General features: G+C 39.0%; 1 protein-coding gene across 3 annotated transcripts in view; it reads left to right on the top strand.

Moving 5' to 3' along the window:
* Nucleotides 1-7,830, top strand: part of vmp1 (vacuole membrane protein 1) — a 158,008-nt gene extending 150,178 nt beyond the window's left edge. For all 3 annotated transcript variants that reach the window (XM_078224649.1, XM_078224648.1, XM_078224650.1), the window contains exons 12-13: nucleotides 2,642-2,744; nucleotides 5,596-7,830. In XM_078224649.1, coding sequence (XP_078080775.1) covers nucleotides 2,642-2,744; nucleotides 5,596-5,739 — 247 coding nt within the window. In that variant the 3' untranslated portion in view covers nucleotides 5,740-7,830. The remainder of the gene's footprint in view (nucleotides 1-2,641; nucleotides 2,745-5,595) is intronic.
* The last annotated feature ends 5,530 nt before the right edge of the window (nucleotides 7,831-13,360 follow it).

The following is a 13,360-nucleotide window of genomic DNA, read 5'->3' as shown; positions in this document are numbered from 1 at the left end:
TCTACCATTCATTTTGATCATGGCTGATCATCGAATTCAATATCCTGATCCTCCCCTCCCTCCCAAATTCCATGATTCCTTTAGCCCCAAGAGCTATATCTAATTTCTTTTTGAATTCAGACAACATTCTGGCCTTAACTACATTCTGTGATGGCGAATTCCACACATTCGCCATCGTCTGAGTGAAGAAATTTCTCTTCACCTCAGTTGAAAAAATTTTACCCCTTATCCTCAAACTATGACCCCTAGTTCTGGAAAAACCCCTAGTGCTGGGAAAACTATTAGACCTAAAGGCTGACAAGTCCCTAAGACCAGATGGCCTGTATCCTAGGATCTTAAAAGAAGTGCATGCAGAGATAGAAGATGCATTGGTTATAATCTTCCAACATTTACATTCTGCAAAGGTCCCAGTGGATTGGAAAATAGCTTATGTAATATCTTTATTCATGAAAGGAGGGAGACGGAAAGCAGGAAACTGCAGGCCAGTTAACCTAACGCCTGTCATCAGGAAATTGCTAGAATCCATTAATAAGAAGGTTATAACATACTACTCAGAAAATCATAATATGATCAGGCAGAGTCAAAATGACTTTCTGAAAGGGAAATCGCGTTTAACCAATTTGTTTTGGGGAAGTAACAAACGAGGTGGATGAAGGGTAAACTGTAGATATGGTGTACTTGAATTTCAGAAGGCATTTGATAATGTGCTCCATCAAAGGTAAGAGGACATGGTGTGGGGGGCAAAATATTAACATGGATAAAGGATTGGTTAGTTAACAAGCAGAGAATTGGGATACATGGGTCTTTTTCAGGTTGGCAAGCTGTAACTAGTGGAGTGCCAACAGGGATCAGTTCTGGGGCCTCAACTATTTACAATCTACATCAATGATTTGGATGAAGGGACCACAAATAGTTTACAGACAAATATTGACAGGTTAAGTGAGAGGGCAGAAAATTGGCAAATTGAATTTAATGTGGGAAAATATGAGAAAGAGTGAGAAGGCAGATTATTATTTAAATGGAGAGACACTGCAGAAAGCTATAGCACAAACACACATAGGGGGGTGGTTGCACTTGTTCATGAAACCCAGAAAGCCAGAATACAGGTGCAGAAATTAATCAGGAAGGCAAATGGAATGCTGGCTTTTATTTAAGAGGGCTGGAGTATAAAAATAAAGAGATGTTGCTGCAACTGTACAAGATACCAGTAAAGCCACATTTAGAATATTGTGTACAGTTTTGCTCTCCTTATTTCAGGAAGGATATATTATAATTGGAGGCAGTACAGAGAAGGTTTACTCGGATGATCCCGAGTATGGAGGAGCTGCCATTTGGGGAAAGATTAAACAGTTGGGGTCTGTAATCCTTGGATATTCAGAAAAATGAGAGGTGATATAATTGAAGCATATAATATTCTTAAGGGGTTAGACAGGGTAAATGTTGGGAGGATGCTTCCACTCATGGGAAAGTGTAGGACCTGAGGGCATGAAGCTGACCACATTTTTATTAAAGCAATCAGTATTTAACCTGCCTTGTACAAATTGGAAATTCCATGAAATATCTGAAGATATTAATCTATTTCTCTACCATTAGCTTTTAAGATCCTACTTGCATTTATAAGTGAGAAGAAAATTTGTTCAGATCTGTTTTGAAAGAACTTTTAACCATTAGCGTGGTATCTAGGTAAATGAATCCCTTATAGAGATATGTTTCAAAGTGTGTTCCTTCCGGTACCAATGTAAAGTCATTCATTAGAAGTGCTAACTCATGGTTTGTAGCAAAATAAAATATATTTTTGTGTTAACCTAAGTTTGCTATCTCCTTGGGACCCCCCTCTTTCTTTCCTTCCCCATTACCCAATTTTACACCTTTCCTATTGCAAGTAACTTTTGCACTGAAAGTACAAGAACTTAATAAAATACGCAGTATCTGGTGTCATTGCATGATTCAAGAGTTTTGTATGCCGAGTGCAGTAGGTGCGGCATACACTCCCTCTCATTTCAATAAGAGTATATTGTGCCATAGGGGAAATAAATGTGAACTAATCTTACAATAAGGTTCATAGTACCTTGTTTGTTTCTTGGTTAATCACCAACTGCTGAGTCGTATTGGGAGGTGGGGGGTGTTGGTGGGGATGGTGGGAGGAGGAGATGCAAAAGGAGGCGGAGGTACTATGAAAATTGCTAGTAGGTTCTTAACAGTAAAAAAATGACATGCTGTATTTCCTTATAAGGCCCGGTATATTCGGAAGTGGCCACCCTTCTAGGAGCTGTGGGGGCGAGTCATAAATGGGGTGGGAGTGTAGTTTCTTTCTTAGCTGGCAATGACACAACACCGACTCACTTCCTTATTGATCAGTTCAAACCAGTTTTTACAGGAACTGACGGTGATATATGGGGCCAGCTTGTGAGAATCATTCATTTGAGATACTGTGGTCTACCAGCGCAGTACTTGAGTTCATACTCTTGCTCCTACCTTAATCATGTTGAGCGGCGGCACCAGTTGCACCAACTTTAACTACTTTTTAACTTTTGTTTTAAGTTTATGCAGCGCTTCCATAGGTGAGTAATATTAACTGTGTTACCTTTGTGTTTTTCCCTCCTCCCAAATATACTCGTGGAATTGGAATTCACCCACACAGGGCAATTCCAAGCTTAGGCCCTTCACTTCAGAAACCCTTCAGAGAATATCTGGAGGCCCAGAAAGCCAAGCTTCACCACAAGTCTGGAGATGCAGTAGAAGCGGTAAGAATACCCTGAATGTAACTTATCTACCTTTTGCGTTAAAATGTTTGTTGGTCTGTGTGTGTCATTCTGTGTGAACATGATGTCGAATGCTAGTAATTAGGAGACCCTTCAGTTATAGAAATTTGAGATCTCAAATTGGCCAAAGGTCCAGTGGCCAGAAACCGAGGCCTGGTATAATTTAGAAACTAGAAAATGTGGTCAAGGATCTGCTTAGAAAAAAGAACTGGAAGTAAAGTGACTTGTCTGAAGTTCAGCGTATTTGAGTTGTCTCAGATAAGCTGTGATCAAGAAGAGTGCCTCATGGTGAGGTGGCCATTCCTGGCAGAGATCCTTGGCAATTTTTTATGCCATCTATAAATGAAGTTTTATTTGAAGCAAAAGCTTAAACAACATAATCTTCATGTAGGCTGCAGTGATGAGTGTGGTCTTAAATGATGTCACCAGACCCTAAATGTATGACTAAATCAGGACCTTGTACTAGTGCAGATATTAAAGCCTTGAAGAACATCTTTTCAATAATCAATTAAATCAGTTATGGAAATAGTAAACCTCCAAATTCAATTAACTTTTTTTTTTAGGAATAGTTTTAACAATGTGACAGATTTGAAACATATGCCTTGTATCGGGGGAAAAAACAAAAATACTTCTTAATTTTTAATGTGGTATGATCTTTCTAATCCTGATTTATACCAGGACACTACTAATTATCCATTATTTTTATTCTCTCCAAAATAACTTGTCCAGAAAGATACTCAAACTCTCATTTCCAGCCCCCTCCCCACTCCAATTCAAAAAAGACTTGGTTCCTGGTATATAATTGTGATGACGTGGATGTAACAGTCACCAAACGCTTGTGCAACTTTTTTAAAAAGAAGTACTTCCTCCCGGTGGAACAGCAATTTGCGTCATGCTGCCATAGACACAGGATTCTACAACACAGTTCGCACGCTATGTGAAAGCTGATGTAAAAGTATTCTCTGAATTTTACTCTTTGACCAATTTAATTTTTGAACTATGAAAATAAAAGACCCCCTCGGAGGGTTGAAGGTTAAAACTGGAAGGATCAGTTTCCAGTTATTTTATTAATTACTGTAATATATTTAATCAGGTTTTAAATATAAAAAGCTTATCTGCTGTTTGTGCTGAAAATACTGGTGGTTTGAATCTGCTGGTGATCCAGATGAAAAGTAAAGCCAAGTGTTTGTTAATATTCACACACTTACCGTCTCTGAAGACATTAATAAATGGAATTTAAATAGGGAAAAGACTTCAGAAAAGATGTTTTCCTTCCTTCTTAAATAATGATGGTATTTTCCAGTATCTGACAAACTATTTCAAAATGCACAAAAGCTTTATTTTTTTTAAGCCCATATCAAACAAGTTTCCACTAGTATCTTAACAAGAGTACTTTGGTTTGGCTCAAAGCCATTGCTTCAGCACTGACGTAGATGCAGAATATCTAAATCAAACTCTTAATGCTATAGCAAAATGGTGATCCTGGTGCCAGATTAGTACAGAAGGATTGCATGTGTATGCGTGTGTGTGTCAGTCTAATTGAGTTGTTGAAAGATTTTCTCTCTTTTTGATTCAGACTCTTTTTTTCTGGCTTTTCATGCTTTTTAAAATTTCCAGATGGAACAGCTGGCAGGCAGATCAGTAGACACCTCAGCACAGCCAATACAGGCTAAATTGACCAGCGACGGGAAGTGCTATATGCGTGCCTGAAAGAGCAGGTGGTGAACTAAATCCCCATCTGTTTCTTCCTGAGTGGGGATCCCCACTGCACTGTCAGATTTGCCAGAATTTAGTTTGCTCACTTTTAATGGCCTCAGTGGAGTGAGAGAACACACTTAACCTCAGTAAAGTAGTGAGGATCTGGTTTCCTGTAGCTGCGCTGGCTTCCAATGGCTTTTTGTCTTTGTTATAAAGACAAATAAATTTCCAGTACTGGCCAACAGATTGTCACCTTGTTGCCCACTTTACAAAGCTATCCTCAGCATCAACTATTGGCTCACCAACACAGTCTCAAGAACAATTAGGGATGAACAATAAATGTTGGCCTGGCCAGAGGCACCACTGTGAACAAATATAAAAAAATCTTTGACCAAACTTCTGTTGGGAACCAGAAAATAAGAAACTTGTTTCAATTCCCAAAATGAATTTACCCTCCCTCAGGAAATCATCCATACCAACTAAACAGAATTAAGCAGAGAGATTAGAAATGTGGAGAGAAAGTTTCAATGACTCAGGACTGGTGTAATTTAATGCAATTCGTAGCACAAATTAATTTTATACTCGTGTCAATATTGATGCGCTTGATTTGTCCAAGAGCCAGCTAGATCTGTAGCTAATATTTTAATAGCATTATACCCTGTTCATCTCAAATTGCAGCACTAAATCTGTCCTTTGATCAAATATTAAATTAAACAATTGGAATTTTGGTTAATTGGATATGTGAATTAAGAGTATCTGGAGGGCACTTTCATGCCATTTGCTAGGTTAACTTTATAAAGCATAGTTTTTGACACTGAATATGAATAGAAACATATTTCCACTGCTTTATTCCTCCTACACATGTGTTTAGTCTGTGGAGGGTCCTTCAATCCTTCCCCATCCAGGCAACACCCCCAACCTCTGCTCCCAGCAATTCTGTATCTGAGATTTACGCACACTTCTCCATCCCTCAGTTCTTTGATTTTACACCAAAAAAATTGGAACTGTTCCTAATTGTGCATGTTGGTCCAATTAAGCTGCTAGCAGTCTGCTATTGATTTCAGATTAAACAGTCTTTAATAAATACTTTTTATGTCGTTTTTCTCTTTCCTCCCTGAAACCCCACCCCCATTAGAGTGAAAACTGGCTGTCTTGGATCTTTGAAAAAGTAGTCATCATCATGGTGTGCTATTTCATTCTTTCCATCGTTAATTCCATGGCTCAGAGCTACGCCAAACGGATCCAGTCACTGAAATACACTGAAGAGAAAATGAAATGAAAAAGTAACTTTTTTTATTCATAAAGATGGGACTGCACAAGGCCCAGGTTAGATAGTGATTCATGAAAACCATCTGCTGCTTCTTGGTTCCACAAACTGGAATTAGTGTAAGGAAGCGTAGGGAGAGTATTATAAGTTTCTGCATTTACAGGTTCTGAAAAAAACATCTTTATTAGCACAGGCACTCCAGCTTGGAGTCCACTTTTTTGGATTCTTGCCTAATTGTTGTCTCCTATTTTTTTGAATGTATCTTAGTTTCAGTTGAGGCCGTATTAGTGGTGAATGGTGTTAAATGGCATAAAGGAAATTGCAGGATAGATGTAAATATTAGGCATGGAACCCACTTGAAAGCAATGATTTTAACTTGCTCCAAATTACTTTGGGCACAGTGCTGATCTTGACGTGGTTTGTGGAAAGCACAACTGCATTAGCTTGTTGAATGCTAGCATTGTCAGTTGCTTGAGGAGCAAGTGTATTCACTTGTGCCTTTTTTTGAATTGGAATCCTCAGACTAGCAAAATTTGGCCCTTCTTGGCATAGTGGTTGATCATATTGTCAGCTCATTAAACACAATTGTGACAATGTTTCATTAACTTTTAACCCATTAGTTGAAAATAATAGTTAAACTTTTTTTTTGGAGCTTGGAATTGTAAAATGGTAACATTTTAAACTTCTTTTTCCCTCTTTCTTGCATCTTTTTACCTCCATTATCCCTCCTTCCACAACACCCTGCCAAATAACATTGCCATTGTTGTGAAGATTTCATACTCCAGCAACTATTTGAACTATGATTTGTTGCTGCAAGTTTCATATAATAAAGAGTCCCATCAGTATTGCAACATCCAATGATTAGGTGAGGCACTAAAGACCAGGCCATCATCTTCAGAAAGTACACTTCATCTTGGTTGAAAAGAGAAAGCATTGATGTTAATAAGTACCATTTTGTTCCGCTCACACTTACTGATGGAGGATAGAAGTGGAGAGTGAAACAGCAGTATGTGTAGACTATCTCAAAGAGATAAATAGATTTTTTCGAAAACTGTAGGTATTTATTATCTCAATCATCTGTATCTTATCTATCTCTTAATGAGGCCATGTGTTTTGTGCCCTACGTGGCAAAAAACCATTAAAACTATATTGCTCATCTCTGCTTGTATTTTACACAATGATGGTGAAAGAAAAGCTATTTGAAGTTATGGAACCGGTCCATCTCCAACTGTATATATGAAAAGTAACGTAACATTTTGCTCTGTAAATTTTAACATTTAATGACTTTATAAAACTACATTCAGTCATTCCACGGACTGAACTTCAGTCTGTGTCTTTGTCACTTTTTGTGGGGAATGTCATGATTGTGTATATTTCAAAAACTACACCTGCCCATTATGTATAAACTCAATAGTAATTTATATAGTACCATTCGTAAAGTAATATGTTCTATTGTTTATATCAGTACAGTTATCAAAAATGGAATACGCAAACAAATTTGTCTTTGTTTTAGGCTGTAGAGTATAATCTTAAATTATTCACATGCAAAGTATGTTGCATGAAAGCGACAATTCAGAAACTTCTCTGTAGGAACTGTTTGAACTAAAGAAACTCAGATTCTGTCTTAATTATTTCATTTTCTAACCAGAATAAAATTGGAACGAAGGTATTATCTTTTTAGGATTTTCGTCGAAGTAAACAAATTTAACTAATATGGATTGATGTGGTTCCAGGGTACTGTTTTGCCCAGTGCACTGGGTGAATCTAGGTTACAATTTCAGTCACAATTGATCTGCATGTGGGCTTTTCCATCAACAGTGTGTTAGCACTGACATTCAGCATACAGTGGACCAATGATGTCAAGTCAAAAAAAGTAATACGTCCAAAGCAATTTCCAACTCTGGTAACACATCTCAGCATTCCACAGATGGTTGGCCCACAGAGTCATTTTGACAGGATCTGTAACTCTGCCATCTTTCCATCAAACATTTCCATTGGAGTTTTGGGAATTGGTCCATTTAAGGAAAAGAATGAGAGTGTTTGTGCATAGCTATTCATGATAAAGGTGTACCTCATTAAAATCACATGAGGAGATGTAAGTGGCTTGTATAGTTCCTGTGTCATTATTCTATTCCAATAATTCCAACTGGAGAATTATTTCACAATGTTTTCTAGTGCCTGGTGTTAGGTAAGTGATTTGAATCCTTGAAAAGCCAAAAGTACATTTTGTGAAAATTAAAAACTGCAAATGAGGGATTTTCAGTATTAATTCTGTTGCACAAAGTTGGATTTATCTCTTTAACACTTTTTTGGGTGCCTGTGCACAATCTTGACCACGTAAATCTTCTCTCTCCGGCGAGACTGGATTAATGATCATTATTACTCTCTCAGATCAGCCAACAATATGCTCCATACAGTGGGACCAACCACCACCCTGCATTGCTACAGCCTGACCAACAACTAAGCAAACTTGTACAATGAGGGCTTGAGAATTTGAATCTCTGCAAAGTGTGGGATTTAAACCTGTGACCATCTGGCACAGCAAACTGGAATTCTATTACTGGTGCTTTTGTCCAAATAAGAAAATACATTAGATGTGTAACAGAATTTCATTCTTGTAGATGTTAGTTTTTTTTTTCCAAACTACAAGCCAATATTTTGTGCTCAAAAGATGTTCATAGTAATTCAGAATGAGGTAAGGTTCTGTGTACCCTCATCATTCCATTTTCACCCTCTGGTACCAGGTGTAGATTTTCTGTCACATCCAGCTTCTCCATCATTTTACCATTCTGTGAGATAGCTTATCAGACTGGTGTTGGCTGTTAACTCAGTTGGCGACAACAGTTGGTAGGCTATCTAACGATGTGGTGTCTTCCATCTGATCAGCATTTCATTTTGTTTTGTTCTGCCATTGCATCTTCATCGTAGCACTCATTGTTTTGTCCTTTGTGAATAGTCCTTTTCAGAAACTCATCCCCCTTACCAGTTGTAGGGCAAGGATTCCAAATAGTCGATAGTAATATGATCTTCTGCCTTAAATATCAAATTACTCGCACATTATTTTCTTGCGTTCAGTGTTCACAAATTATTACTGTGCCATAGGTCTTGTATAGTATTATGCTATGTCCTGCTAAGTAGGATAATCTCTTCCTGTATTGGGCTTCCTTGAGGTTCAATAATTCTATCAAAATCACACTAGTAACAGATTGATTCCACCCTATGGTGGTAGTACGTTTGATGCCTACTATCTAAATTAACCATATCATGCTGTGCAGAATATCTAATAAAACCTACAGCAGAGCTGTTACTTGGAGGAGTCTGTTATCATTTGTACATTGTGTCTTCATCTGTTTCTAATTCTTTATGAAAACTTTAATCCAAATTTGAATTTCTGATCCAAAAAATAACCAGACAATATGTTTGCGCATTTATTACCTTTCCATTTTTGCTACTTGTGTCATCAGTTGGCTCTTTTACATTAGACTTTCATCTCCAGACTAGTTACATGCAATTTGTGTATGATACACTTGTAGAAAAAGACTTGTCCCATTTTATATGCCTTTCCCTTTTTGGTATAGGAACAGAAATAGTTGATTCTTCCCTGCTCGCCTATTCAGCCATTCAATTATATCAAACTTTAAATTTAGGATTATATCCCATAGTTTTGGATCCTCCAAAGGAGGTAATAGCTTTTCTGCAAGCACTTTATTTAATTCTTTTACCATTTCAAACACTTCAATTAAATTGAGGATTCACGCACAAGGATGTCTTATTGCAATTATACAGGGCCTTGGTGAGACCACACCTGGAATATTGTGTGCAGTTTTGGATTCCTTAACTGAGGAGGGATGTTCTTGCTATTGGGGGAATACAACAAAGGTTTACCAGACTGATTCCTGGGATGGCAGGACTGACATATGAGGAAAGATTGAGTCAGTTAGGGATATATTCACTGGAGTTCAGAAGAATGAGGAAGGAATCTCATAGAAACCTATAAAATTCTAACAGGATTCGATAGAGTAGATGCAGGAAGGATGTTCCTGATTAGTAGGGCAGTTCAGAACCACACTCTGAGGCTACGGGGTAGATTATTTAGGACTGAGATGAGAAAAAAATTCTTCTTTCTGACCAGAGAGTGGTCAGCCTGTGGAATTCACTACTACAGAAAGTAGTTGAGGCCAAAACATTGTGTTTCCGAGAAGGATATAGCTTCTGGGGCAAAAGGGATCAAAGGATATGGGGAAAGGCAGGAACAGGCTATTGAGTTGGATGATCAGCCATGATCCTAATGAATGTTGGTGCAGGTTCAAATGGCCTACGGCTTCTGTTTTCTATGTTTCTATTACCCCACAACCCTTAAAATACAGCATTTCCCAGCAGGAATTATGCTAATGAATATTTAACTTTATACCCTAATTTAATGATTTTGTAGCTAGCCTTTAATATTTAAGTTGTAAATAATATTGTGTTGTATATGGTCACACATTAATCTTCCATGTATATAGTGACATGGAATAGGCCCTGAATTTCTGAAGCAGATCACCAACATTATGAAGGAGAGACTGAGTTTCTTGAAAATGTCTGCTGTCTTGGAACATTGTGAGAGACTTACTCGAAAACAAAATCATTAAAATCATTTTATTATGGTCACAGAATCGAAGAATTGTCATGGTGTAGAAGGAGACCATTCATCCCATCGTGTCTGCACTGGTTTTCCAAATGAGCATCATGACTTAGTACCATTCTGCTTCCTTTTCCCTTTACTCTTGGCACATTGTTTCTATTCAAATCATCATCTAATGCCCTCCTGAATGTCTCGATTGAACTTGCCTCCACAACACTTTGTGTGGTGAATTCCAGACCCAAACCACTTGCTGCGTGAAAAAGCTTTTTCTCACATCACATTTGCTTCTTTTGCAATTTGTCACAATTTTTAAATCAAAACATGCATTAAACCCGACAACCTCCACCATATCATCCACTGTTTGGCTTTGTTCTCGGTTATACAAACTTAAGTCCCTTTGCCAATATGAACATACAAATTAGGATCAGAAAAAGGCCATTCAACCCCTTGATCCTGCTACATCATTTGGCAGATTGTGGCCTGAACTATACTTTCCTGTTTACTCCCTATAATCATTAACAAGGGAGTCAATCAAGAATATGTAACTCAGCCTTAAAGATACCCAGGACCATGCCTCCACTAGGGAAGAGAATTCCTTAGAAAATAAAAATTCTCATCTGTCTTAAATGATCAAGAATTTATCCCTGGAAATGAAGCTAGTTCGTTCTTCCTTTAACAAAAGCGTGAATTCTAAGGAGAAAGTATCTCGAACAATATTAGACTCCTAATTAGTTGTATTTCCCACATGGACTCCAGTGGTTCAAGGAGGCAGCTCACCATCACTTAAGGGCAATTGTGGATAGACAATAAATGCTGGTCTAGCCAGCAACACCCACATTCCATGAACAAATACATTTTTTAAAGTGTCAGTGGGAGATGGTTATCTCCTGTTGGAGATGGTCATTGGCATTTGCGTGACATGAATGTTACTTGTCATTTTGCAGCCCAAGCCTGAATGTTTTGCTGCATATGGATGTGAACTGCCTCAGTCGGTGCAATTCTCCCAAAAAATTTCTAAGTGTGGTCTCTGCTCATTATATGTGTGTAATACCCACTGGCTGGATCGGCACAATCCCGATCACAATCCACCCACGCCTTTGGATTTTGGGGTGATTTGCATTGTGAATGAGATGTGTGGGACCTAAGGATGCTGGCAAGGCCTCCAAACCGCCGCCCCCCCCCCCACCCCCAACCTCCGAGATCGGGATGCTGTTTTTATCAACACCAGAAAGGCCACCAGCTCCCCTCCCCCAATTGCCAGTACCACTGTGCCCCCACCTCCAAATGAGCAACACTTCACTATGGGTTGCCAAAGGCTCCACCTCCTTCAGGCCCCAACTCATGGCAGTACCAACCTGGCACTGCCCACTGGCACCCTGACAGTACCAACCTGGCACTGCCATGTTTGCAGCACCAGGGCACTGTCCAGTCATTTTCCTGATCACCTGGGGGCTGCAATGGACTCTTTTGAACCCCCCCCCCCCCCCCCCCCCCAGTGTGGTCTCATATCAGAGAATTCAACAGTGGCAGCAAGAAGATCGTCATTGTGAAACCCTTGCAATTTAATGTCTGAGTGGTGCCAGTTGCCTGTATGGTGGAATGTAGCCTCCAGGCTGTTCAGGCATAAGAGGTAGCAAAAAAGCCCCCTTTTAAAAGAAATGAGTTCTGACCGAACAACTGTACCTTCCTGGAAGCAGTTCAGAGTTATTGGACTATGAAGCGCTGTATAAAAAAAAATATTAATCCTCGCTCAAAAACAGAAAATACTGGAAAATCTCAGCAGATCCGGCAGCATCTGTGGACAGAACATAGTTAACATATCATGATAATCTAACTAATGAGGTTAAAACAGATGCAGGTTAGGTCAGATCATCACGTCACCTTTAACAGATGGGAGCATTGGAAACTGGTTTACAGCCAGCACAAATCCTGCTTTAGGCCCCTCTCCAAATTCATTGTCACAGCGTAATTTGCACCTGGGGCTAATGGGACCGGCAAATCATCCCCAGTGGCTAAGAAGTCACAAATAGTACTGATCAATCATCAGAGCATTCCCACTTCTGACATTTAGATGGAGAGAAGGTCATTGATGAAGCAGCTGAAGATGATTGGGCCGAGGACACTACCCTGAGGGCCTCCTACAGCAATGACACAGGGCTGAGATCATTGACCTCCAAAAACCCCAACAATCTTCCTTTGAGAGATTACCCCTTGATATCCATTGACAATTTTGCTAGGACTCCTTGATGCTCAACTTGGTCAAATGTTAATTTGATGCCAAGGGCAGTCACAATCGCCTCATTCCTGGAATCCTGACTGAGCTGACAATATACCAATGATGGAAAAGCTGGAAGCGCTTGTCAATGTGTTTTCCCTTCTTCTCTGAGTGAAGCAGAGGCCAATCACAGTGTTCACCGATTGAGAAATAAGCCTGTGAACTTCATGGCATCCTTATGACATACCAATCTCGACTCTGTGTTTTGATTTTTAAAATGTTCTGGAACACTGAAGTGAGCTTCACGTTGATGTAACATTATCTTTATTTTCGCTGGGGTAAAATGTCCTAGTTGGGTGAACCTTTTCAAAGAAAAAGCCAATTCCCACAGAATCAACCATTATAATAATGGTGTTCTTATATTGTAGGAGGCTTGCTTTTAATTATAATCCTCTAAAGGATAATGAGTAGTTTAAAATGAATGAAAACTTTCCAGTTCATTATACATGAACCACATGACTGGCAAATGTTTACTGTAAAGCTGCAATTTAGATTAATAGACTGGCACGACTGGATCAGTGTATTTAACCCTACATAATTCCTTCCTATTCTGGTTAACTCCCTATTCTTAGTACAGTGCCTTCCTTGATGATCTGGTTGAGATTTCATGCTTTCTTTTGGGATGAAGGGAATTGAAGTGCGGAGGAATAAACCTGTTTCTCCTTTACCTTGTCTGAGATCTGATGGTGGAGCAAGGATGGAATCCATATTATGGTTATTAGGTATTAAACTTC

Source organism: Mustelus asterias, chromosome 12 (genome assembly GCF_964213995.1).
Source record: "Mustelus asterias chromosome 12, sMusAst1.hap1.1, whole genome shotgun sequence".
NCBI classification, from domain to species: Eukaryota; Metazoa; Chordata; class Chondrichthyes; order Carcharhiniformes; family Triakidae; genus Mustelus; species Mustelus asterias.
The sequence above is the reverse complement of the archived record's forward strand: the minus strand, read 5'-3'. Positions and strand labels throughout refer to the sequence as shown.